This window comes from Amblyraja radiata, chromosome 41, assembly GCF_010909765.2.
Source record: "Amblyraja radiata isolate CabotCenter1 chromosome 41, sAmbRad1.1.pri, whole genome shotgun sequence".
NCBI classification, from domain to species: Eukaryota; Metazoa; Chordata; class Chondrichthyes; order Rajiformes; family Rajidae; genus Amblyraja; species Amblyraja radiata.
Window position 1 is genome coordinate 2,978,243 of NC_045996.1, and position 27,107 is coordinate 3,005,349.

Here is a 27,107-nt window from a genome sequence, read left to right on the forward strand (position 1 = left end):
CTGCTGCTGTTCAGCGGCAGCTCGGGAGCCTTCCTGCAATCAAGAAAAAAGGTAAGGAAATCTCTTACCTGTTGTTGCTGGTTTTCAACCTGCCGTTCGGGAGGAACGTCCTTCCTCCCGCTGTGATTTCCGCAGCCCTCAGACCCCTGTAGCGTCGGTCCTTGGGGCTGTTGTCCGAGTTTGTCGGACTGACGGCTCCGGAGGCTCCCTTGTCGGTGTTCTCTACCGGAGCTGAATTCGCACGGACTCCCGCTAAGGGAGACTGTCGTGCCACTGGCCGTTGCTGGCTGCCTGCTGCTTGCAGACTCCTCCCCCGCCAGATTTCACAGCCTTCTGTAGAAAAAAGGTAAGTATAGAACGATGTTCCCTTACCTTACTGTTGCAGGTTCGAAACCCTGCCGTTCGGGAGGAACATCCTTCCTCCCGACAATGACGAGTTGCAATGCGTGTAGCGCAATGACACGCATGCGCCTGGCGGGCTTCTTCACGTAGTCACTCACGTGACTCCGAAGTAAAATCCAACCATCTTTACTCGATCACTACCATGCTCCTGCCTAACCTGTCTACTGAACTTGCTGTTATTAACTTATATACTAATGTCCACCTTCTCACCAGCCTCACTGCTGCAATCTATCTTGTTTTCCTGCCAATCTAATTTATAGTCTCCCAATCAGTAAAATGTCTGATACCGGCCCCCCTCCAATTTAGGTACAACCTGTCCCAGAAGAGATTCATATAGTCCAAAAATCTGAATCCCTCTGCCTGCATCAATTCCTTAGCCATGCACTCACTTGTAACTTCCTATGTCTACCCTCACTGGCACCGGGAGTAATCCAGAGATTACTCCCCTGAAGACGGCTACCATAGTGCCGGTGCCAAAAAAGTCAAATATCACCAACCTGAACGACTACCGTCAAGTTGCCAACTACAATACCCATGAAGTGCTTTGAAAGGCTGGTCCTCTCCCACATCAAATCCAGGATCCCTGCCTCACTGGACTCACATCAATTTGCATACAGGGCAAATAGATCAACAGAGGATGCCATCTCTCTGGCTCTTCACACTGTCCTGCCTCACCTGGACAGACAGGGCACGTACGTGAGGATGCTCTTCATAGACTATAGCTCTGCCTTCAACACGGTCATCCCCACCAAGCTCACCACCATACTCCACCAGCTAGGCCTCAGTTCGCCGATATGCGACTGGATCCTGAATTTCCTGACGGAACGACCGCAGGCAGTGAGACTGGGCCCGCACCTGTCCTCCACTATCACCCTGAGTACCGGCACACCACAGGGCAATGTACTGAGCCCCATGCTCTATTCCCTCTTCACACACGACTGTGTTCCTGCATTCGACACCAACACCATCGTCAAGTTTGCAGACGACACAACGGTGATCGGGCTGATCACCAACGGTAATGAAACAAACTACAGAGCGGAGGTGCAGAACCTGGCGGACTGGTGCTCATGTAACAACTTGTCCCTAAACACCTCTAAGACCAAGGAGCTGGTTATCAACTTCAGAAGGACACATAATGGGGAATACGCTCCAATCTCTATCAACAGGGACAGTGTGGAGAGAGTGTCCAGCTTTAGGTTTCTGGGCACACACATTTCGGAGGACCTCACGTGGTCCACCAACACCGCTGCGCTGGTCAAGAAGGCACAGCAACGACTGTTCTTCCTGAGAACACTGAAAAAGACTGGTCTGCCCCAACAGCTGCTGACAACCTTCTACTGCTGCACCACAGAGAGCATACGAACATATGGCATCTCTGTGTGGTATCTCAGCTGCACGGAGGCGGAGAGGAGAGCTCTTCAGCGCGTTGTCCACAAAGCGCAGAAGATAATTGGGACACAGCTACCAGCCTTGGAGGGCATCTACTAGACACGGTGCCTCAGGAAGGCCGTCAGCATTCACAAATTCACACCCTTGTAATAGTCTGTTCGAACTTCTACCTTCCGGCAGACGTTACAAGGCCTTCTACGCCCGCACCTCCAGACTCAGGAACAGCTTCATCCCCAGAGCTATAGCTGCTCTGAACCGGCCCTGCTGAGTGCCTCCACCCCCATGAACTGTCTCCCTCGGATAGTCACGTCGCACATCGACCCGGCACAGACCTATTGGCATTTTATACTTTTTTACTGGTCTTTTTTGTAAATCATGTTTCTCTGCGTATCTAAATTTTACTTGTTTAAGTTATGACATTGGATGGAAGTTGCCTTCCAAATCTCATTGCACCTATGTTCAATGACAATAAAATATATTATTATTATTAACCTCTTTGCCTAACTCTGTTTTCACTCTGCAGAACCTCATTCTTTTTCCTACCTATGTAACTTGTAGCAACGTACACAACGACTTCTAGCTGCTCATCCCCACCCTTCGAGAATGTTCTACAGCCAAACTGTGTTCTGCTGGACTCTGACACCAGGGAGGCAACATGCCATCCTAGAATCCCGTTTGCTTTCAATCTCCTGTCTGTCTCTCTTGTTAATGGGTGTCCTATCACTTTATCCCTGTCTACCCCACTGTGCCACAGATCTGACAGTGTGATAGATATTCACAACCCGGGCTGAAAAGGCCTTTTGCTAATCTCAGTTTAGTAACACAAAAGCTTTAAACACAGCAGCTGATGCTGATTTGGGGTCAAAAGGCTTTTAGCCAGCAGCTGAAGCTGACCTAGGTTCACAGACTTAATGTGGATTAACATAAGTGCATGTTTTTTCCCCTTAGTATCAAGAGATATATTACTGACCCATTATGTCATTAAGAATAGAATCATCCTATACCAAAGACTGATGGGAGAAAAGGAACCATAACATACACAGTAACCTTATAAGGAGTGTGGTATTCATAAAAGAAAGGATAGGCTTACATCTACTTAATCTACACCGACCAAATTATGCCAACCACTGTTGAATGATCAGACCCACACATAGAGGTTAGAACTCAGTCTTTACTGCAGTACAAGCGGAGGGAACACGACATGCTTTCATCCCCGTGGTTTGCATCAAATCAAAAGAGAGAGAGTGACGCACCGGCTATGGGACAGATGTGCCCAGGGTAGGGATGAACATCTGGACCAGACTACATAAGGAATGTGTAACATGCATAATCTGTGTGGTGATATATATATATACTAAAGACATACTAATCTACATCCTTCCTCTTAAAGAATTAATTCCTAATAAAATAGATATGATAATTGCATGCAAAATGTAGGTACTGATGATTACATATGGTATATGTAAGTAAGCTGGATGGAAGTTCAAATGTACTTTAGGGTGAGCTTGCAGATGTGACCTGCACGCGTACGGTACAGTCCTGCATTTTCTCCCATCACCGGCGACACGATCGGTGGCAGAATAGGTGCAGAAGATTGAAACAGCATCCCCGTCGATGAAACTGGAGACTTTGGCTGGGGTCGAGGCAGCGTGGCCATGGGCGAAACGACCAGATCAGGAGCGGATGGCAGTGGTGGTCTGGTCGGGCCGATGCCGCTGGATGGGGATGGAAGCATACCTGTGCGGTCAGGATAATACGGAGGTGGTGCTGGTTCATTCACAGGCAGGATGTGCTGTCTATTACGTCTGTAGGTGCCGCCATCGGCATTGACCAAATATGAACGTGGTTCGGAAGCATGTTCCAGAAATTACACCAAGGCGGTCGTGACCCTTTTCGGTTTGTAGATGGACCACCTGTCCCTTGGCTAGTGGTGGAAGTGGTCTGCTCGTCTTGTCATACCATCCTTTTTGAACGTTGCGCTTTTCTCATAGCTTGGACTGGATTTCGGATGGTGAGATCACATACGGTACTAGTGCCTGTTTCGCCACAGGCAGTGTGGCTCTGGTTTGCCTTGACATCAGTCGCTGGGCAGGTGATCCCAATATCGGGTCGCGGGAGATGTTGCGCAGGTTGAGCATGTCTAGGTACACGTCTGCTCCTGCTCTGTGGGATCGTTCCATCACTTGTTTGGCACTCCTGACGGCACGTTCAGCCAGCCCATTTGACAGGGTATTCGGGGCGGCTGGTGATATGACGAAAACCCCAGCGTGCAGCAAAGTTTTTGAAGTACTGGCTGGTAAATTGACTGCCATTGTCAGGCAGTAGCTGATGCAGACACGTGAACAGAGAAATGGCGTTCCAGCTTCTGGACTACCGCTACAGAGGTGGGGCTACTGAGTAGATCAATTTCAAACCATCCAGAATACGAGTCGACTAGAACCAGGTATTGTTTGCCATGTCACTCAAAAATGTCAGTTGCCAATATTGGCCATGGGAGGTCGGGAACCGGGTGTGAGAGAAGTGGCTGCTTTTGTTGATGTGGTGTCAAACTGTTGCACACTGCACAGGACTTTACTTTCTCCCGAATATAATCAGCCATGCCAGGCCAGAAAAACATGCTTTTCGCTCGCAGGACAGTTGCCTCAGCGCCTGGTTGCCCCGCATGGACGGCATCAAAGTACTTGCTGTGTAAGGAGGCAGGAATTACAGCTTTGTGGCCCTTTATGAAAATGTCCTCTTGTAGTACTAGTTCATCACAAACGCCACAGAAGGGCAGGATTGTGAGTGGTAATCTGTATTACTTGTCTGGCCACCCGTGCTTAATGACGGAGGAGAGCAATCGTAAGGTATCGTCAGCAGCAGTTTGGGCTACCAGGTCCTCCAAATAGGAAGAAGGAACATAGGAGACCGTCATGATAAGGAAGCTGTCTTCAGCCTGAGCACGTTTGTGGCGCAGTGCGGGGATAATGGCGGACGAGGCCGGGCAGCGGTGGCGGGAGGAGCCGGTGGTGGAGGGAGAGGGGGAGAGTGAGGGAGAGTCGGCGGGTATGACAAGACGAGCATCCCACTTCTAACACCATGTTGAATGTTCAGACCCACATATAGAGGTTAGAACTCATAGTGTTTATGCAGTACAAGTGGAGGGAACATGACATGCTTTCATCCCTGCACTGGTCTGCATCAAATCTAAAGAGAGAGAGTAACGCACTGGCTATAAGACCGATGGGACCAGAGTAGGGATGAAGATCTGGACCGGACTACATAAGGAATGTGTAGCATGCATAATCTGTGTGGTGATAATATATATAGTAAAGGCATACTAATTTACAACCACTTAGTCTGGTTAATTTAAATCTCACATATAAAGGCGGACGAGGCCGGGTGGTAGAAAAACAATATAAAAATTAGAAGAGTTTTAGGAGTAGGAGAGAAGAGTTAGATGAAATAAAGTAAGGACACATAATGCATTCCTCAGCCTCCGTCATCCACGGACAATTTACTTGTCGGCGACTCATTGGTATGTTTTCTAGTATTCTAAAAAATGTATGTATTTTTAAAATCTTTTTTAATTTATTATCTTTTTAGGAATTATTTCTCATAATTAAACATGCTTCAATTTTTATAATATAACTGTTTCAGAGTTATGTTAGCTGGAAGGATCTCTTCCTTGGTCAGGAAGGGGAAAACCACCGCCTGAAATCTGGATCATGGACAGCTAAACACATTTAGAAAAAGAGACGAAGGCAGTAAATCAGTCTTTGAATTAGAGGTTGATACAGTAATAATCTCTCTCTCTCTATTCAGTGTTTCTTGTGAATATTTTATAAAGATACAGCTTAAAATCTTGATTTATGCTTAAGACTAGAAAGGGTACACTCAAAGAGATGTTTAAAAATATGTTGTGCAAGTACGATGATGACCTACAACAGCATCCAAACCACTGTGGGACGGTTGATACTAAAGCAACTAAATCAGGATGCAATCCATTCCCTCATCAGAATCATTGATATATTCCTGTACATTGATGAAAAAATTTGTACAAGAAACTGTGGACTCCATATATCAACACTGATTTTAGTCAAAGAAACTTCTCGATTTAATTCGCCCATGTTTGGTGAAGAAACGCTGACGAACAATAGTGATTAGTTATCAACCATGCCAATCTAAAAAAATACACAGAGCATAATTAAGGCCAACAACAAATCATTATAACAAGTGTTGCAAATGTTAACCAGTAAAATGTTAAATCTAGTTAATGCCGTCTGGTCACATCTGATTCCCGAGGCTGATAGACAATGGAAAATCACCCACTTTTTAAAATTTATAAGGGAGATGCATCTTGGAATAATCTTATTGGTCAATCTGTATTGTGTGTCTCAAAGCAAACATGCAAGTCCACCTTGAAAGAAAAAATTCTGGGTGATGTAATAAAAAATATACGAGAAGCACTTGATATTCATCAACAATGGTTGGACGAAGTTCAATCAAATCAGAATATCTAAGAATATTTCCCAATATACTACCTGGATAACTGGGCCTACACAGCAGGCTCACACAGCATCTTGTCCTTGGTGATCAAATCTGGTCTTATCACAGTTTGATGGTGGTCAACAACAACTTCAATGAATGACTCCTAGCCTAACATTAGGACTGGTGCCCTGGGATTTCCTCTCATGTGCTTTAATCAACAGACTCAGGCACCAACAAAAGAGTTATACGATTTAAAAGAGGTATCTCCAATTGTTTTCTACTGAAAGTCCATAAATTAAAACCCAGTTCTGTGATAGAAGTGATCGATATTCACTGGTTATTCACTCCATCAAAATATTACCATACTTTGTTTCTCATATCTGTTACTTCCTTTCAAACTAACTGTATTTGAGAACACACTGTCCACTGAATTCAGGCATCTACTATTTCACAGTTTCACCCCATTTGATTATCAGTGGAACCTCAATATCAATGGAAAGTGTGTAGAGGTCTGAGTATCTCTAACCTTACTGAACCCTCTTACATCAGCATTAAGCCATGCCTTATAAGATAATGTCAAATATCAAAACTGATAGGGAAAAATGTCCTCAATGTGGGGAACAATTTCTGGTAGTCCTGTCACAGTTACTCCAGTTCTTGGTGATTAGAAGCATATTAATAGATTTGATAATGGGTACTATGGAATCATTACCACTGCTCCGTGCACTGTGATCTCACACTTGAGTGTGGCAGTTACACTGAGCAGAAATACCATTTGTTGGGGCTTACACATAAAAAAAGCCATTCAGCTCACAACCTCACAAATCAAGTTTAATGATCCTCTTGATCAGAATCCAGAGATCTCAGTTTTAAGAAGCATCTAAACCCAGATGCATGCTGCAAAATTAATTGTCATGTTTACAAACTATAATGCTCCTGAAACGATTAGACAAGCAAGACACCTCCTTTCAAAAGACACAATGTGCTGAGTAACTCAGTTTGTTAGGAAGCAGCATCTCTGGAGAAAATGGACAGGCACATTTTGTGACCTATCTTGAATTAGACTTCATTTTGCACTAAATGTTGTATCATTTATCTATACATGGCATATGGCTTGATTGTAAACATGTATAGTCTTTTCTTTGACTAGATAACACACAACAAAAGCTTTTCATTGTACCTCTGTAAAGATGAAAATAATAAATGAAACTACCCATACATTATGAAATCTTATTCTGGTCGCCAAAGCGTGGCCTATCTATGTTCAGCAGAGATGCTGCCTAACAACCCATTACTCCAGCACTTTGTATTATTTTTTGTAAACCAGCAATTGCAGTTCCTTGTGTCTACCTCCTTTGACAAATTTACTTGCAGACCATTATCAAGCCAGACTGGCTTAATGCTCTAGGTGTGACGATTGCAAATACATTTCCAGCTGCAGCTTGCTTGACCTCTGCAGTGACAAGCAGTCTCTAGGTGGTTTAGCACTACCTTAAATTGGACTTATGTAGAGTCTTCCAATGGATAATCCCTGCAGCCATAGAAAATATTGTTTTCATATGCTCCTTATCATTTGTTTACCCATTTTGTTGTGACTTTTCCAGAAACTGCATATAACACTAAGACCTGTTGACGCATTAAAGCTTTGAAGGACTGAAATGTAATTGCTTATGATATAAGCGTGGTCACTCCTCCAACTCCGATAAACCAATATTCCTACTGGGATACCATGGATACCCTCTCATATATCTGCTCTGGCATACATAATCTCATCCTCGGCTTCTGCCTGTTCCTCGGGTTCGTCCTTAACCCTGGAAGAGTGAAGAGCAGGAACCATCCATGCCTCTATCCTTTTCCTACTCGTGATCATCATTGTTGGTTACAGATATGCATGTTTCTCGTCTCATCTTGATGGGGTCCTTTATTGTGTCTATTGCAAATATTCGGTCTAATGACACAATTTTGCAGAATGGTGAGCCAATAAACATTTTGTACTCTCCCATTTGGGTATTACATATATATATTGACATGGGTAACCTTTTATATAAGATGCTTTTTAAGACTTTATATACTGCACTTTATGTTATATGTTATTTACTGCAAATGATAGTATTATATAACCTCAGTTTAGTCCCTTGACATTTATATTTAAACCAATATGGCTTATGTGAATGATCCTTTTGTACTGTAAAAGACTTAACAGGAGAAGAAAGATGGCTAACATCGGGGGAATGCAATGCTCCTTATCATTCTGTTACCCATTTCATTGCAACTTTTTCAGAAACTGCATATTACTCCAAGACCTCTGGGGTCGACAAAACATTATAGTGTCACAAAGTTGAACTATTTGGATGTATTTTGTTACGATTACTATCTAGGCATAGGCATATATTGCATTATGTGATGCTCCTAGAAAGCAACAATTAGGACCTATAAGCCCACCGATACTGCCATTTGTTTTATTTTTAACATTACAATTTAGTATTCTATTTGCACAATTGTCTGACAGGATTGGGTAGCTCGATCTCAGTTAAAGTTTTCCAGGAAAACAGAAAAAAATATAAGATGGATTGCTTCTTCGAAATCAGGCCAATTCCTAAGGAGGTTAAAGGGTAAAGGTGGATATATATATATATCCAAGATCACCTAAATAGCTTTACATTATGAAACCTTGTTCTGGTTACCTGGAATGGAAAATCCAACCAGAATCCTCAACAGGAACATTATACGCATCTTTACCTCAGTACATAGAAGAGGCAGGCTGACTCCATAACTCTTTTAAATCAAACTTAATGCTGAATCATGTAATGAATTTGACTCTTTTCACCTAAAGCACAGTTACTAATCGTTATGTCAAAAATATTTGTGATGCATATTTGAATGAAAGGAGAATCAGTGGATTGCTTACAGGACATATTTTCAAAAAAATCAAATAATGAATCCTGAACAATGTCCCTAAGAAAATATGAACACTCCTCTGAGAAGGAATGCCCTCTAGCTCAAAGGTTTCTCCATTCATAGCATGGAAAGAACGGAGGCAATTGGGAAAGAGAGAGGCGCTGGCGTCAACCTCATGATAAACTCTTAGGTTTATTGCATAGGTGTAGCAATTCTGTCAAACTCCTCCTCTCCACACCTGGAATATCTGGTGGTGAATGCTGCTCCTTATACCTCCCGAGAGAATTCACCTCCATCTTATTGACCGTGGTCTACATCCCACCCAAGGCAGATGTTCATCTAGCTATGTAGGAGCTGCATGCCGTGGTCAACAAACACCAGACGGCATACCCCAACGTCTTTCGTCGCCGGGGACTTCAATAAAGCCAGCTTTAAGAAATCACTCCCAAACTACCACCAGCATGTGCCCCGCAGCACCAGAGGATCAAACAGCCTCGATCTATTCCACCATCCGAGATGCCTATCGCTCGATCCCATGCCCTCACTTTGGGAAATTGGACCACTTGATGGCCAGAGGAACAATCCAGGATTGCTTGGAGTCGGTAGAATGGGCGAAATTCAAGAACTCGGTAATGGACCTGAACAAATACGCCACAGTTGCTGCTGTCTTCATGAGGAAATATGTGGCGAAGTGTGTTCCATGAAAACCATCTGAGTGTTTCCAAACCAGAAGCCTTGGATGAACAAGGAGGTCCGCAAACTTATGAAGACCAGATCATGGGCATTCAAGTCTGGCAGCACACATTTGTACAACAAGTCCAAATATGACCTCAATGAGCTATCAAAAAGGCCAAAAGGCTTTGAATATCTATCTGGACCGAGCATATTGATGCAATCATGAAGAATGTCCATCAACATCTCTACTTCCCTAAAAGATTGAGGAGATTCGGTATGTTGACGAATATTTGAACTGCTGCAGCTGAACGGCATATTGACTGGTTGAATGCCCAGGAACAAAGAAGATTGCAAAAAGTGGTGAACACTGCCCAGTCCATCACAGGACTGGTCTTCCCTTCATGGAAGGGATGTACAGGAAAAGCCTGCCTCAACAAGGCAGCCAGCATCATCCAAGACCCACACTACCCTGGCCACTGTCTCATTTAATTCCTGCCATCGGGAAGAATATATAGGAGCATGAAAACTGTAACATCCAGGTTCAGGAGCAGTTTCTTCCCAACAACAATCAGAACATTATGAACTCTAAACTAAAAACTGCCTTGATTGCATGAAGGACTTGGGGACATTGTTTTTGTTATTGCACTATATTGTTGGTTTTTATATATTGAACTACTTTTTGTTGTTGACCACTGTGTACAATGGTTACATATCTGTTGTGCTGCTGCAAGTAATCGGATGCGTTGGTATTACAGATGAGCAAAGGGGACTACCGAGGCATAAGGGAGGAGCTGGCGAAGATTGACTGGAAAGGGGCTTTAGTAGGAATGATGGTAGAGCAGCAATGGCAGGAATTTCTGCAGATAATTCAGAAGGCGCAGGATCATTTTATTCCAAAGAGGAAGAAAGATTCTAGGGGGAGAATAAGACGACCATGGCTAACAAAGGAGGTCAAGGACAACATAAAAGCAAAAGAGAAGGCATATAACATTGCAGATTAATGGGAAGCCAGAGAATTGGGATGTTTTTAAAAGCAACAAAAGGTAACTAAAAGCACAATACGGTAAGAAAAGATGAAGTAAGAATGTAAGCTAGCCAATAATATAAAAGAGGATAGCAGAGTGTCTACGGATATATAGAGTGAAAAAGGGGCAAGAGTGGACATTGGACCGGATGGACTGCACCCCAGGGTTCTGAAGGAGGCGGCCTCAGAAATTGTGAAGGCATTAGTTGTGATGTTTCAAGAATCACTAGAGTTAGGAGTTTCCTGAAGATCGGAAATTTACGAATATCACCCCGCTGTACAAGAAGGGAGCGAAGCAGAAGAACTATAGGCCGGTTAGCCTGACTTTAGTGGTTGGTAAGATTTTAGAGTCAATTATAAAGGATGAAGATACGCAGTACTTGGAAGTTCACAATCAAATAGGCCGAAGTCAGCAAGGTTTTGTGAAGGGAATATCTTGCCCGGAGATCTTGAGGAAGAGGTGGAAGGTTGCTTCTCGGACTGGAGGACTGTGACTAGTGGTGTGCATCAGGGTTCGATGCTGGGCGCGTTACTGTTTGTCATCTACATCAATGATTTGGATGAGAACATACAGGGCAAGATTAGCAGGCTGGCTGATGATACAAAACTGGGTGGTTTTGCAGATAGTGAAGATGGTTGTGAAAGATTGCAGCAGGATCTGGATCGATTGGCCAGGTGGGCCGGAGGATTGGTTCTCTGCAGTCTGGCTGTGTATTTTTTATTTTTTTGTCCCGTTGAGGGTTTAGTTTGTAGCGGGTTTTTAAATGTGTATGTGTGGGGGGTGGTGGGTGGGTGGGGGAAACTTTTAAATCTCTTCCCTGCATGGAGACCCGACCTTTTCCCTGTTGGGGCCTAGCACCGTGGAGCGGCCTCCAACAGGAACGACCTGGAGGCTCAAGTCACGGAGCCTGTGGAGCTGTGGAGCTGCGGACCTACCTCCGTGGAGCTAGCCAGCTTCGGAGCGTGGAGAGCTGCGGCGGCGCGCTGCTGCGACCCGACACCGGTGGATGGTGACACCAGGAGCTCGCGGGTACCTGCTGGGAGACCGCTTTGCGGGGCACCGGCAGCGGCGACTTCTCCCGCTCAAATTGCGGGGTTGAGAGTCACCTGGAGCGGGGCCTTACAACGCCCGGCGCGGCTGTAAATTGCCGCGAACTTGCTAGCGCCCGCTGGGGGCTCCAACATCGGGACCCGGGGCAGGGCCTTACATCGCCCGGCATGGCTTTGAGTGGCCGCGGACTTGCTAGCGCCCGCCGGGGCCTTTGACCTCGACTTCGGGAGAGGAATGGAGAGCAGGGGAGAGACAAGACTTTGCCTTCCATCACAGTGAGGAGGAGACTCACTGTGATGGATGTTTATGTGAATTGTGTTGGTGTGTGTCTTGGTTCTTTTCTTGTATGGCTGCAGAAACCAAATTTCGTTTGAACCTCATGTGAGGTTCAAATGACAAATAAAAGGTATTGTATTGTATTGTATTGTATTGTGAATGGTAGGCCTCTGGGAAGTGTTGTAGAGCAGAGGGATCAAGGAGTACAGGTGCATGATTCTCAGAAGGTCGAGGCACAGGTAGATAAGGTGGTCATAAAGGCTTTTGGCACATTGGCCTTCATCAGTCAGAGTATCGAATATAGAAGTTGGGAGGTCATGTTGCAGTTGTATAAGACGTTTGTTAGACCACATTTAGAGTATTGTGTTCAGTTCTAGGCACCATGTTATAGGAAAGATATTGTCAAGCTTGAAAGAGTTCAGAGAAGATTTACGAGGATGTTGCCAGGACTAGAGGGTGTGAGCTATAGGGAGAGGTTGAGCAGGCTGGGTCTCTATTCCTTGCAGGAGGATGAGGGGTGATCTTATGGAAGTGTATAAAATCATGAGAGGAATATGAAACAGTTAGACAGGTACATGGATAAGGCTGGTTCTCACGTTGCGAGTTGAGACAAGAGGTACCCCGAGTGAAAGACTCGTGGTTGTGTACGAGATTGCAAGTGTATGATCAAGAGTTTAACCGAGTTCCCACGGGTATGACAAGTTTGCCGTTTACTTGTCATTTCTGCGATGTTCCAAGTTTGTCTCCCGAGTTACTCTTGAGCCAATCCTGATTGAAGGTTTGTTTTAATAAGCAACAGTGTTATGTTTTAATAAGCAACAGTGTTAAAGAAGTCCTCTCCATCCTGTGGCTTTGTTTTAAAGATATAATTCAGAGCGGCCGCATCTATTGATGTGACCTACAAAGGGAAAATGCGCACCATCCAGTGCCAGAGCAGTTATACTTATGATTTGTTTGAAACACACAGGTTTGATATGTTTTAATTGAATTTACTGCCATGTCTACACACTGCGGGGAGACGGGAGATTAAATCTTTGAATGTGGACGGATGTGCACATCAGATTGTTGTGAGACGGAGCTCAGGGTTCGCCTCCTGAGTTGCTTCTGTGCCCAGGCGTGAGTTGAGACGGAGAGAGGTTGGGGGGGGGGGGGGGCATAATTAATCTGTCTGGGGTGACATGGCTCTTGGGTTAGGCTGGGATCATTCTCTGCGGGGTGATCTTAGTGCGGGAGAAAAGTGTAGGATAGGTGTACTGACTGTGTGGGCAGAACTTTGGAAGTGATTGCCCATCAGTCTCAAAAGCCGCTGTGTCTCCCTGTGTCTGGGATAGTAGGGGGCGATCAAACAGCACAATACCCCCCTCCCCCTCCATGCCAACACGAAGGGCAACGATCCCAAAGCTTTAGCGTCAGAAACAGCGGGCAGGCGACAATCACCTCCCATTACGCGAGAGAGATCATGCACTGTTGTAGGTCTCCTTTGCACGTCGGTGTTTCTGTCTTTCTCCACTCATTGTTGGCCCTATCTATCACCACCCCCACCTACACCCTTCTGCTTCTCGGCCATGTGTGTGACCCCTTCCCTCCCCTCTCCAGCTCCCCGCCCATTGCACCGGCGCGGGGGCTTTGCACTGTCTTCAGCCCCGCTCCAACTCCAGAGGAATCCACTCCCCGGTGGGCCGCTACGGCGACAAGTGGCAGTTCGCCCACAGCCCGAGCTGCGCCCCCTCATCCGCCACCCCAAGAACAAGACGTACCTTGCACACCATCAGCTTCTGCCCCTACGGGGAGCGTGTTCCTCTGGAGTTGGAGTGGGGCTGGGCTGGTGTGGGTCTCTGGGATCTCCGTGCTTGCAGTGGGCCTGGTGGGCCTGGGGGTCGGTGTCCCGTTGGTCCTGACGTCTCCAGCCACCCCCCTGGACAGGAGCTGAGACTGGGAACTGTACCGCCCTTGCCCTCTCCCTCTGCAACTGCAAGCAACCCCACTCTCCTGCTCACCTAACCCACCCACCCACACCCCCCCCCCCCCCACCACCACCACCTTTCCCTCCCAACTCCAGCCCCGTCCCGACCCCCTGGGAAACTGAAGGGAGCGACTTCCCCGGGGCGACTGGCATCGACCTGTTGGCATCACCGACGTGAAGACGGTGCAAAGCCCCCGCGCCGGTGCAATCGGCGGGGAGCTGGAGAGGGGAGGGAAGGGGTCACACACATGGCCGGGAAGCAGAGGGGTGTAGGTGGGGGTGGTGACAGATAGGGCCAACAATGAGTGGAGAAAAACAGAAACACCGACGTGCAAAGGAGACCTACAACAGTGCATGATTTCTCTTGCGTTATGGCAGGTGATTGTCGCTGGGAAACTGAAGGGATCCACAATCTGCTGCTGCCTGCCCGCTGAGTTAAAGAGTTCCCACGGTAGACTCACGATACACTAAGGTAAACGCACGGGCCACTACGTTATTACAACGAGTTAAAATGTTTCAATTCTTAACCACAAGAGTAAAATTGACTCGTGGAAAATTTCAAACATGTTTGATTTTTTGCAAGAGTCGACAAGTTACACGAGTACCTCTAAGTTGCGTCCACGAGTTCCGTACGTTAATCGTATGTTATTACCACGAGTTTTAACTCGGGTTACCTCTTGTGTCAACTCGCAACGTGAGAATCAGCTAATAGGACAAGTTTGGAAGGATATGGACCAAACACAGGCAGGTGGGGCTAGTATGGCTGGGACATGTTGGCCGGTGTGGGCAAGTTGGGCCGAGGGGCCTGTTTCCACACTGTATCACTCTATGACTCTAAGTTAATAGCAGGACAGACAGAGGGGAGGTTGAAGATGTTGTTTACCTAGATTTTCGGAAGGCCTTCGATAAGATTCCGCACGTCAGGTTGCTAGGGATGATGAGAGCCAATGGTATTCAAGTAGCATGGATAATGGGTTGGCACGATGGCAAAAGACGAAGAGTTGTAATAAAAGGCTCTGTTTCAGGTTGCCTGCCAGTGACTAGTGGAGTTCCACAAGGATCAGTACTGGGTCCGCTTCTCTTCACATTGTATATTAATGATTTGAATAAGGGGATCGAAGGCTTTGTGGCCAAGTTTGCAGATGATGCTAAGATAGGTGAAGGGGCAGGCAGTGTAGAGGAAGCGAGGACTCTACAGAAGGATTGGACTGACTAGGAGAGTGGGCAGATAAGTGGCAGATGAAATTCAGTATAGCAAAATGTGGAGTCAGCATTTCGGTAATAAGAATAAAGGTGAAGATTATTCTCTAAATGGAGAGAGAATCCAGAAATCGGAGGTGCAAATGGACTTGGGAGTGCTGGTGCAGGACTCCCAAAAATTTAATTTGCGTCGAATTGGTAGTGAAGAAGGCAAATTCAATGTTAGTGTGTTTTAAAAGTTTGTGTTAATGTTCTCTGGTTTGTTTTATGTGGGGGGTGATTTTTTTTTCAATCTCTTACCTTGCCGGTGGTGTGATTGTTTTCGGGGTCGTATCTCCGGTCGCTCTGCGGCCTAATATCGTGGAGCTGGAGACCTTGCTCGGGACTGACTTTGAGCCCCACTGCGGGGCGTAGACTTACATTGGAGCCGATTCCTTGCCTGCCGGCTTTAACATCAAGGGTTCGCAGTCTTGGAAGAGACCGAGTCAGGAGCTCCAAAACCGCAAGATGTTCAACTTGCCCCGACCCGGAGTCTGATCTCCGGCGCGGGGTGTTGAGATCTCCCCGATGCAGGAACTTGATCGCCCCAATGAGTATAGAAGTTGGGATGTAATGTTAAAATTGTACAAGGCATTGGTGAGGCCAATTCTGGAGTATGGTGTACAATTTTGGTTGCCTAATTATAGGAAGGATGTCAATAAAATAGAGAGAGTACAGAGGAGATTTACTAGAATGTTGCCTGGGTTTCAGCAACTAAGTTACAGAGAAAGGTTGAACAAGTTAGGTCTTTATTCTTTGGAGCGCAGAAGGTTAAGGGGGGACTTGATAGAGGTCTTTAAAATGATGAGAGGGATAGACAGAGTTGACGTGGATAAGCTTTTCCTACTGAGAGTAGGGAAGTTTCAAACAAGAGGACATGACTTGAGAATTAAGGGACAGAAGTATAGGAGTTACATGAGGGGGATCTTCTTTACTCAGAGAGTGGTAGCTGTGTGGAATGAGCTTCCAGTGAAGGTGGTGGAGGCAGGTTCGATTTTATCATTTAAAAATAAATTGGATAGTTATATGGACGGGAAAGGAATGGAGGGTTATGGTCTGAGTGCAGGTAGATGGGACTAGGGGAGAATAAGTGTTCGGCACGGACTAGTATGGCCGAGATGGCCTGTTTCCGTGCTGTAATTATTATATGGTTATATGGTTATATGGTTATGAGGAGGGCCCGTCACCGGCTACGGGAGTATGATCGTCCCGTCAACAGAAGGCTCAGGGCCCCCGACCGTGGGAGAACAATGAAGGGAAGAGATTGAACTTTTTTTTCATCTTCCATCACAGTGAGGAATGTGGAGGAGTCACTGTGGTGAATGTTCATGTTAAAATGTATTTTGTGTGTTCTGTTGCTTTTTATTAGTACAATGATTGTATGGCAGTCTGTCTTTTTTTTCTTTTTGTCCTGTTAAGTGGATGTCTTGGTTTAGTTTTTATATTATTTTTAGCTGTGTATATGTGGGGGGTGGGGGGGGGAAACTTTTTAATCTCTTCCCTGTACGGGGACCCGACTGTTTCCTTGTCGAGTCTCCGTTGTCAATGGGCCTAACATCGTGGAGCCAGCGGCCTCCAACCGGAATCAACCTGGGGCTCCAGTCGCCCAGAGCCTGCGGACTCACCATCGCGGAGCTGGCCGACTTCGGAGTGCGGAGCGCTATGGTGGTGCGCAGCTTCTTTAGTCAGGGGGTAGTGAATCTGAGCCACTGATCCTCGCTCCTCCCCCAGCCACCAGTAGGCTGGGGCCATCATCTCACCTGGGTTTCAGGCCCAGATCCAGACCGACAGTCTGAAGTATCCATGATTTCCGGTGATGCTGCCCGAGCTACTGCGCACTTTGTGTCATTTTATGTGTTAACCAGCATCTGCAGATCTTTGTTTCTACTACTTATACAATGATAGTTATTCGGTTATAGCAGATAATTGTCAATAATGGACACCATCCCCCCCCCCCCCCCCCAATATTCCGTTATGACAAGCGTTTCCTGTGCTTCAGTCGTGAGAAAATGAATACTCCCCTGTGCCCTGATTGATAATTATCTCTCAAACAACATCATTGTCACTGTTATTTGTGGAAGCTTAATGTGTTCAAACTAGCTGCTATCTTTCCAGGTTTTATTACCTGGAGTATTTGGTATGTCCTCAGATGGTGAACAACATTATATTAGCACCAGATGTAAATTGTGCAAATCCAAAACACATATAATTTTCTTTTACAGCAATTCACAAACACAACTACATGTCTGAGTGACTAAAATGTAGTGCAATTGACACTCGCGTCATACATGGGGGATTTTAAGTATGATAGTGTATCTCCAGATTCTACCATATCAAGTATTTTCTGAAATTTAATTATGATATTTTTCCATTAATAAGACTGAAATCAAAGACAATGTAACTAGTCACGTGGAATAAACGCATTTCAGGATTTCATCTCTTAATTACATCGATTACACTCTGACAGATGGCCAATTCAGTGGTTTCAGTTGAAAGCTTTTACAATTTAAGAGCAACCTTCATTTCACAAAGGGAACCAATTAAAAACTTTTAAGCAATGTAGCATCACCATTGATACAATGTTACCTTGGCAACCGCCACTTTTCTGCAAGAGCTAACAGGCACCAGCTGAAAAAGCTTTAAGTATTTAAATACAGCACAGAATGCCAAAATCCTGTACCCTTGTCAGACGTTACATTCTAGAAGCTTTCATCCAAAAGCTTTCACTTGAAAGAACTTGTGTTAGTTATCCATCATCAACCCTTTTATCTAAAACCTTTTGAATGTTTCCTAAAAGGGTTTTAGAATTGCTTGCCAGAATTTAAAAGCTTTTCAATTAGTCATCAGTCATGAACTCTGAGATAAGATGTTTAAAGCTTCTTCTCACGATATACTGATGTATTTCCAAAATGGCAGCTTGTAACAGTGGCAGCAGTAGTTCAGCTGCTCAGATCGACAAACCAAAACGATCAAGTAACTGGACTGAGGTTGAAACAAGTGTTCTAATACGTATCTGGAACGAGTATTTATCAGACCTAAGAACAGCCAAGCGAAATGCTAAAGTATATGAAAAGATAGCTGAAGAATTTTTTGAAGCTACTGGGGTGAATCGTGATAAGGATCAAATAAGAACCAAAGTTACTAATTTGACCTTTCAATACAGGTAAGCATTATATTTGTTTGTAAAATGTATTAAAATTGAAATAATGCTTTCTCTGAGAATTCCTTTCTGTATTAAATTGAAACTGCTCATCCATTCTACAAATCATCAATATCTCAAGATAATGCCCAAAACACTTTTATTGTCAGAGCAGCTACAACATTTGGAAATGTTTTAAGGTAAGTCTACAAAAAAATGTAGAGATTTTACAGGGTAATTTTACAGGGTAAATTTTCAGCAAAATGATGCCAACATCTGGAATTCTGAGCATCTGTGTTTAAAATCAAATTAAAAGATGTTTAGTGCCATGAGTCATCAAGCTGTGTTCCAACATTGGAGTCATCATGGTGTTCAATGGGGAACATGACACCAATTGTCCATCACTTCCAATAAGAATTTGCCAGGACATTCTGTATCTCCTTTTTCCCCCCTTGATTTTAATCAAAATAATTGGGTTATTACTTGAAAATGTTCTTTCAAATCTTGACATTTTGAAAGATTTTTGTCTTTTATCTTATTTAAACATGTTTAACATTTTAAATTGTTTTGCATGTTTCACAAACATTCAGAAATGGATTGTTTTAAAATATTTTAGTACTTGACAAATCTGACAAGAGTCTGGAGCACATTCGAGCTGATTGTCAAATTTACAGATAGTAGATAGATTGTAGATAGAGCTAGTTACAGATTGTATAGATACAGATTGTAGATAGAGCTTGTTTTGGTGCCTGTTTTATGCCATCAGTTCCTTACAATGCACAAGGCCTGAAAAACGTGAATCCTCTCAGCACTCTCTATACTGGAAGAATTATTAAGCATTAAGTGCCTTTTTTTCTAAGCAGGTCAGTACAGATGATCACAAAATCCTCCCATATGGTTTAATTTGGTATTAGAAAACTAAACATAATGGATATCAAAATGATACTGCATAACATTATGCTTTACACAATAAAATGTTATCAAAAACTGTATGCGATTGGTGCCAGCATGACAGATTGTTGTTTCTCTGCTATAAAAGCTCACGTTACATATGTAAAACTGTTCACCGCACACAAGGCTCACATAGCCAAGCAGGCATTAATCAGGCTTGCTTCAGTGTTTGCTAAAAGCTATCAGATTTTACATTGTCTGTTACTGAGGTAAATGAGTCAGTTTCCAGATGTGTCCTTTGTGTTTGTGCCGATTCTGCTATTGATAACCTTGGCTCCATAAATCTCTAATTATTCATGGCCCTCTGGTAGCTTCTCCAATCATCCCTCTTCTAGCCCTGAATTTGACCCAATTATAGCCTAAAGATTCAGATGCATTTAATTTTTTGCCACAGATCTATATGCACATTTTTTTTTTGCCACAGATCTATATGTACATTTTTTTTTTGCATGATAAAAAACAAAATGGCCTCTGGATTGGAGTGCTTAATTATAGAGCTAAATTTTTAAAATATTGAAAATCCACATGCTTATTAAATAAAATAATTGGGTTTTCCAGTTACACAGCAGTATGCAGTTTTGCCTATCCAATTAGGTTCAGGATCGCATGCAACACTATGCATTGTGCATGTGGTGCATGTGACAATAAATGTGAACTTGAACGTACAGCATAGAAAAGGGCCCTTCCACCCAGCATATCTATGCCAAAATGTTGCCCATCCATACAAGATCCTATATCCTTCTATGGCTTGTCTGTGCAAATACTTGTTCAAATGTCTCGTAAATAAATTGATTGTAACCGATTCCACCATCTCCTCATGCAAGAGTTTCAGGTTTCAATCCTACAGGTTCTGCTGGACTGGAGGGTGGCCATTGATGTCCTGTTATTTGAGAAGATTAGCAAGGACAGACTAGGGAACTATAGGCTGTATGACTGAAGTCACTGGTGGGTAAATTGTTGGAGGGGATTCTCAGGGATCTGCCAGCATTGGGATTGATTAAAGATAGTTAGCATGAAATTGTGTGTGGGAAATCATATCTCATAAATCTGACAGTTTTTTGAAGAGGTCACCAAGTAGAATAATTAGGGCAAGTCAGTGGAAATTGGTTATATAGACTTTACTAAGACCTTCATCAAAATCCAGCCTGGCATGGTAATCCACCGTGATCTAGCCAACTGGATTCAAATTTGGCCTGGATGAAGGATTCAAGGGTAGTTGTGGAGGGTTGTTTTTCTGATTGGAGGCTTGTGACCAGTGGAGTGCTGCAGGGTTGCAGTTTTGGATGCCAATGTAGTCAACATTATTTGCAATTTTACAGATGACACCAAAATTGGTGGTATAATGGACCATGAAGAAGGATGGTGACAAGGGCGTTTGGCACATTTGCCTTCATTTCAAAGGGTATTGAGTACAAAAGTTCAAACATCATAATGCACCTGCACAAGTTGTTGGTGAGACCACGCTTGGAGCACTTGTGCAGTTCTAGTCATCCAGCTGTAGGAAAGATGGCATTTAGCTAGAAAGGGTGCAGAAGAGATTCACTAGGATGTTACGAAGGCTTGCAGGCTTGAGTTATACAAGAGGCCATGGGTTTAAGGTGAGAAGAAGGGATTAAAAGGGATTAGAGGAATTCTTTTTTTTTGCCGACAGCAATAAAGGCAGTGACTTTTTTCTTTGTAGCGTGGGAAACTAAGGGATGACTTTGAGGTAGACAAGTTCATGAGAGGCATGGATAATACTCACACAACTTTTTCCCAGGAGGAAGTCTCATCGGCTTCCAAAATGAAAGGGCTTAGGGTGAGAGGGGAGAGAATTGAGATCAACTTTTTCCACACGGAGGGTGGTCCATATCTGGAATGAACTGTCAGTTGAAGCGATGGATGTGTATATAATTGTGAATTTTAAAAGATAATATTGGGCCAGCTATATGGGCAAAATGCTGCAAATGGGCCAAGCCCAGAATGCCAACTTGTTTGTCATGGATAGTTTGGGCTGAAGGGCCTGTTTCTGTGCTGTATGCAAATAAAAAACTTTTCCTTCAAATCCCCTTTAAAACTCCTTCCTCTCACCTTAAACTCATGTTTTTGTTTTTGATACGCCCATCATTCTGACCATCTAACATCTCTGCCCTTATGATTTTGTATACCTCTATCATGTCACCCCTCAGCGTGCTCCATCCCAGGGAAAACAAACAAACCTGCCCTTCTTATCCAATCTCACCCTTTTGCTCAAGTAGGTGAATCTATAACCTAGAAGTTTAAGGTGAAAGAGGGGAGATTTCAACAGGTCCTGTGGGGCAGGTTTTGACACATGGAGGATAATGGAATGAGCTGCCAGAAGAAGTGGTGGAGGTATTTACAATTAAAAGGTTTAAAGACATTTGGTCAAGTTTGAGGGATATGGGGCAAATGCAGCTAAAGGATGCCCTAGAAACGCATCTAGGTTGGCATCGATAAGTTGAGCCAAAGGGCACATTTTTGTGCTCTATAACTCTTTGACTAATATAGTCCACATCACACAACAGATGCCATATTCCCAATAATAATGCTATGGACTATGCAGATTTATAGGAACATTTTTTCCCTTTCTTAGCTAACTACACATTACTGCAAATTAAAATCAATGATCGCTGGCTATGTGATTCTCAGATGATCATTAAAATAAGGTTTTATGATTCCATTGCAATTATTTTTATAATATTTTTAATATATTTGTCAACTGTAAAATAAGTTAACTTTTTGCAGTCTACATACAACACCACAATTCATTTATTCAGCATTTTTAAGACTTTCAGGAAATCTGTTTTTTACCATGTAATTCAATCTGCATCTTATTCTTTCAGAATGGCACAGAAGTTGATTCTGCTTTTGCTTTAAATATATAAATCAATAAAAATGTATTCCATTATATAGTGTACATTCAATCATAGTCATAGAGTGATACAGCGTGGAAACAGGCCCTTCGACCCAACTTGCCCACACCGGCCAACGTGTCCCAGCTACACTAGTCCCACCTGCCTGTGCTTGGTCCATATCCCTCCAAACCTGTCCTATCCATGTACCTGTCTAACTGTTTCTTAAACAATGGGATAGTCCCAGCCTCAACTACCTCCTATGGCACCTTGTTCCATGCACCCACCACCCTTTGTGTGAAAATCGAATAACGAATATCTTAGTGAAACTACAATATCAACCATGTTTATTTTCTTTGACTATATGGCAAATGATTTCTAACTAATATTTCCTATTGCAATTAGAAAACTCAAAGCTACTTGTGGAAATATAGCTTCTTCTTCGTACTGGCCCTATTATGAAGCTATCCACAAAATGCTTGCTCAGTTCCCTGGGCAGGATGAACCAAGTATATCTGAGGATATAACACAATTACCTTCAGCTTCCAAATCAAAAACTCCATCACCCACACAGAAACAAACATTTGCAAATGATGATGCCTTGATATCTGAGGGAAGTTCTTACCAGTCCGATCTTGTGGAAAATTCACCTAGTTTTCATTCTCCACAACTAAGGTAAGGTTATATTTTTTTTACATTTCTCTTATGGATCAATTTCAAACGGGATGACTTAGGTTCATGGGACTCTATACTTTTTTATATCCAAGTGGAATTTGCAAAAATTAAGTTTTGCTATTTCCAAAAATTAAGTTTTACAAAAAAATAATTTCAATTGATTTATTTGTCAATAGAATGTTGACAGGAATGGTTGATACATCTAAAAACGGGATATGCAAGTGCAAAATCTCATATCTAATATTGTTACACCAATTACTTCACCATTTTTTAAAGGCTAGTTAACAAAATCTTCACAAGAAATTTGCAAATTTTCCTTTTCTATTCCCAGATTTGTGTTTGGGAGTAGAAATGGTAGTGGTAGCCTGGTCCAGAGTAATGAACTATGGATTATTTCCAGTGCCACGTGCAAGTGAGGGTGGGAACAGGAAGATGAGGCAGATGAATGTGTGGCTGATGTTTTGATGCTGGGGGCAGGATTCAGATTTTTGGACCATTGTGATCTCTTCTGGGGCAGAGGTGACCTGTACGGGATGGGTTGCACCTGAAGTGGAGGGGAACCATTATCCTGGCAGGCAGGTTTGCTAGTGCTGCATGGGTGGGTTTATACTAGATTGGGAGTGGGATCTGATGCAGGACCAAGGCAGGTGAGGCCGGAAGGCAATATGAATGGCGATGAAAGAACGTTCAGTGGACAGAATAGGCAAAGCATGGAAGGAGGATGAAAGGACTGTTGATTTCAATTGGACTTATTTTAGTGTAAGAGGCCTGACAGGTAAGGCAACAAACTCAGGGCGTGGATAGGTACTTGCGACTGGGAACTGTGGGTCAGGCAGCATCTTTAAAGACAGACGGGTGGTTGATATTGAAGACCAAGAAGTTGCATCAAATTCACTTGTGTTTCTGTTACCTCCTGATTTGTGCTTTCTTAGAGAATTCTTCAAATCTTTCATGAATAATCAATCAAATTCATGACTTCCAACAGGAAATGTTTTAAAGGAAACAAGTATTTAAATTGGCTTTTAGATTTTTTAAATTAGATTATCTTTCTCTAAGACGGTTTTACATTAAATGATTTATTTGTAGAGATTCTTATAATTCCCATTTCAATTTGAAAATTGTCTTCTCTCACTATTTATAACTTTATATTAATGAGGGCAATTAACCAGAAGCATTTAGAAACTGTACTTTAAGTCACTCACAGTATTTAATCTCTGTGGAAATAGAGAAATATTTGCACTAGATGCACAAAGTAATCTATAATAAAATTGTCTGAACCATCTGAAGAAGGGTTTCAACAGAAAATAATGGCTGTCGATTTCCCTCCACAGATGCAGCCAGGCCTGCTGCGTTCCTCCAGCACTTTGAATTTTGCTCTTGATTACAGCATCTACCATTACTTGTCTACAATAACATTCTGTCCATTTTACTTTAATCAGTCAAGCTTCAGTTTAGTTCTCAGAATCTCCATGTTATCTTTTTAAATTCACACTGTGTCAGGCACATAATCTAAAATAAGCATTTCCCATTCAACAGTTAAAAAACAAATACTGGTTGAACACCTGAATTTGAGGGAAATGCTAAGAAAATGGTTGCAGTTAACAGACTGATCAGTCTGAAGAAAGGTCCCAACCCAAAACATTCTCGTCCATTTCCCTCCACAGATGCTGAGTTCCTCAAGCACTTTTGATTTTTGCTCATGATTCCAGCATTTCCAGTCTATTGTTTATCCATTCTCAGCAAGAAAATGCATTTTAGTAGGAGCAGATTCTGCCTGCCCATTTGCACCATCAGAACCCCTAATCATGAAGATTGTTTCAGTTACTATTTACACATGGATGGAGTTCTCAGTAATTATCGTTCAAGTGACATTCCTGTGATGCCAAACCACAAAAGTCAGCAAAGCAGTCAAGCAAAGACCAAGACTATCCATGCTTCAGAGACTCGAACCCTGGTAGGGCTGAGCAGGAATCAATGACCATATTAATAAATATGCAGTTTTAAGTGTTCAAGAAGAAACTGCAGATGCTGGAAAATCGAAGGTAGACAAAATTGCTGGAGAAACTCAGCGGGTACGGCAACATCTATCGAGCGAAGGAAATAGGCAACGTTTCGGGCCAAAACGTTCGGGTCTGAAGAAGGGTTTCGGCCCGAAACATTGCCTATTTCCTTCGCTCCATAGATGCTGCCGTACCCGCTGAGATTCTCCAGCAATTTTGTCTACCTTTAATAAATATGCACATTACTCAAAGGAGAGGACATGACTGCAATGCTCTCTTCCTTTAGGTGCAGTGGCGTTATCTAAAGGAAACTCAGTTAATGCTGTTGTATCTCGAGGCAAACACCACCATCATTAATTAGCCCTATGGAGCAGTAGTTAATTGAAATGCATAAATAACTTAAGATCTGAGAGGCTGATGCAGTCAGAAAATGATGTAACAATTGACATTAAGTGGATAAATATAGGTCAGTTCGGTGGGGAGATGATCAGTCTTATAACCCAAATTCTACACAGTTCTGTGCTTAGATCCTGCCTGACCAGATACGATTTTGAGGAACATACATGACTATTGTCACATAATTATACAAAACAAGAAAGTGAGTTGAGTCTGATTTGCTTTTACGTATAGAACTTCTGCAGCTAGCAGGGATTTTTTTTCTGGATTTGAACCTAGAACCAGACAAAAGACACTGCACTATCTTGTGTTTCAATTGACTACTTTATCCCATGAAAATGAAGTTAAGTTTCAAAGCTCCCACCCCCACCTTTTCTCAGCTCCACCCCAGCCCTTTCCTGCCTTTTTAAAGCTGGTGGGGTATCTGTCTAATTTCTCCACCAATGAACTGCATTTTTTTGCTGAAGAGATTTTAATTATGCAGAAGTTTCATTTTTACAATGTAGAATCAAAAGTTTATTTTAGTTTTGAGATACAGCGCGGTAACAGGCCCTATAGCCCACCAAGTCCACACCGACCAGCATTCCCTACACATTAACACTACCCTATACACACTAGGGACAATTTACATTTATACCAATTAATCTACAAGCTGTACGTCTTTGGAGTGTGGGAGGAAATCTCTGAGAAAACCCACGCAGTCACAGGGATAGCGTACAAACTCCGTACACACAGCATATGTAGTTGGGATCGAGCCCGGGTCTCTAGCGCTGCAAAACAGCAACTCTACCGCTGTGCCACCATGACGCCGTGATAAAGACATCATGAATTTTGAATGTGGTTTGGGAACCTGTAATGTATTGTTCTAATTAAGTGTTCTGCACATTCTTTAATCATTGCAGAAATGAATCGGGATCCATCAAAAAAAGGAGAGGATCAAATGCTGACTTACACAAGAAAAGCATAAAACTAATGGAATCAATGTTGGAAGAACAGAAGAAAATAAGCACAGCTGTGGAAGAAACAAATAGAGAGGTTCGGAGAATTCTTGACCAACAAACTCTCTTGTTAAATAAAAGCTTGCAACTTCAGCAGCACATGTTACATTTGTTAGAGAAAGTCGTTTGTCAGCATTGTGCAAAAAAAACAAATCATTTCTAAACATAAATGCAGCCTGAACTTACAAACATCTATTTTTTTAAATAAAGAAAACTGGTATGAATAACAGATGATGGTCAATTCTACATAATGTATATAAGGTGATGTGAGCACTTCATCAGTAATGCCATATCACCAAGAATTTGTTTTCCCAGGTGTAAGCACATCTCCCAATGTTTCTCCAACAAAAGGAACAAAGCAGACATACACCAGATTACTGAATCCTCATCAGTCTAGATTAAAAACACTTGGGTGACATGATGCCCTGTTTCTATTTTTTTGTACAATTCAATTTTGATCCATAATTAAATATGATTGAAAAGGCAGAGAACAGCATTGAACAAAGTAGAGGAGCAAGAACATAAATAGTAACTACAGCTCAGTTTAGATTAGTGTAACGAGGTACAGTGAAAAGCTTTTGTTGCGTCTTAACCAGTCAGCAGAAAGACAATATATGATTACAATCGATCTATTTTCAGTGTATCGATACATAAGAGAATAACGTTTAGTGCAAGATAAAGCCAGCAAAGTCTGATCACCTATGTCTAA

General features: G+C 43.0%; 2 protein-coding genes across 8 annotated transcripts in view; one reads left to right on the forward strand and one right to left on the reverse strand.

Annotated features, from left to right (window-relative positions):
• Window positions 1-27,107, reverse strand: part of ryr1 (ryanodine receptor 1) — a 604,017-nt gene that overhangs the window by 313,893 nt on the left and 263,017 nt on the right. The window lies entirely within an intron of this gene.
• On the forward strand, window positions 18,251-26,622 carry msantd1 (Myb/SANT DNA binding domain containing 1). The gene is made up of 3 exons (XM_033014585.1): window positions 18,251-18,550; window positions 22,735-23,004; window positions 26,303-26,622. The coding sequence occupies exons 1-3, from the start codon at window positions 18,297-18,299 to the stop codon at window positions 26,559-26,561; spliced, it is 783 nt and encodes a 260-aa protein (XP_032870476.1). The 5' UTR covers window positions 18,251-18,296; the 3' UTR covers window positions 26,562-26,622.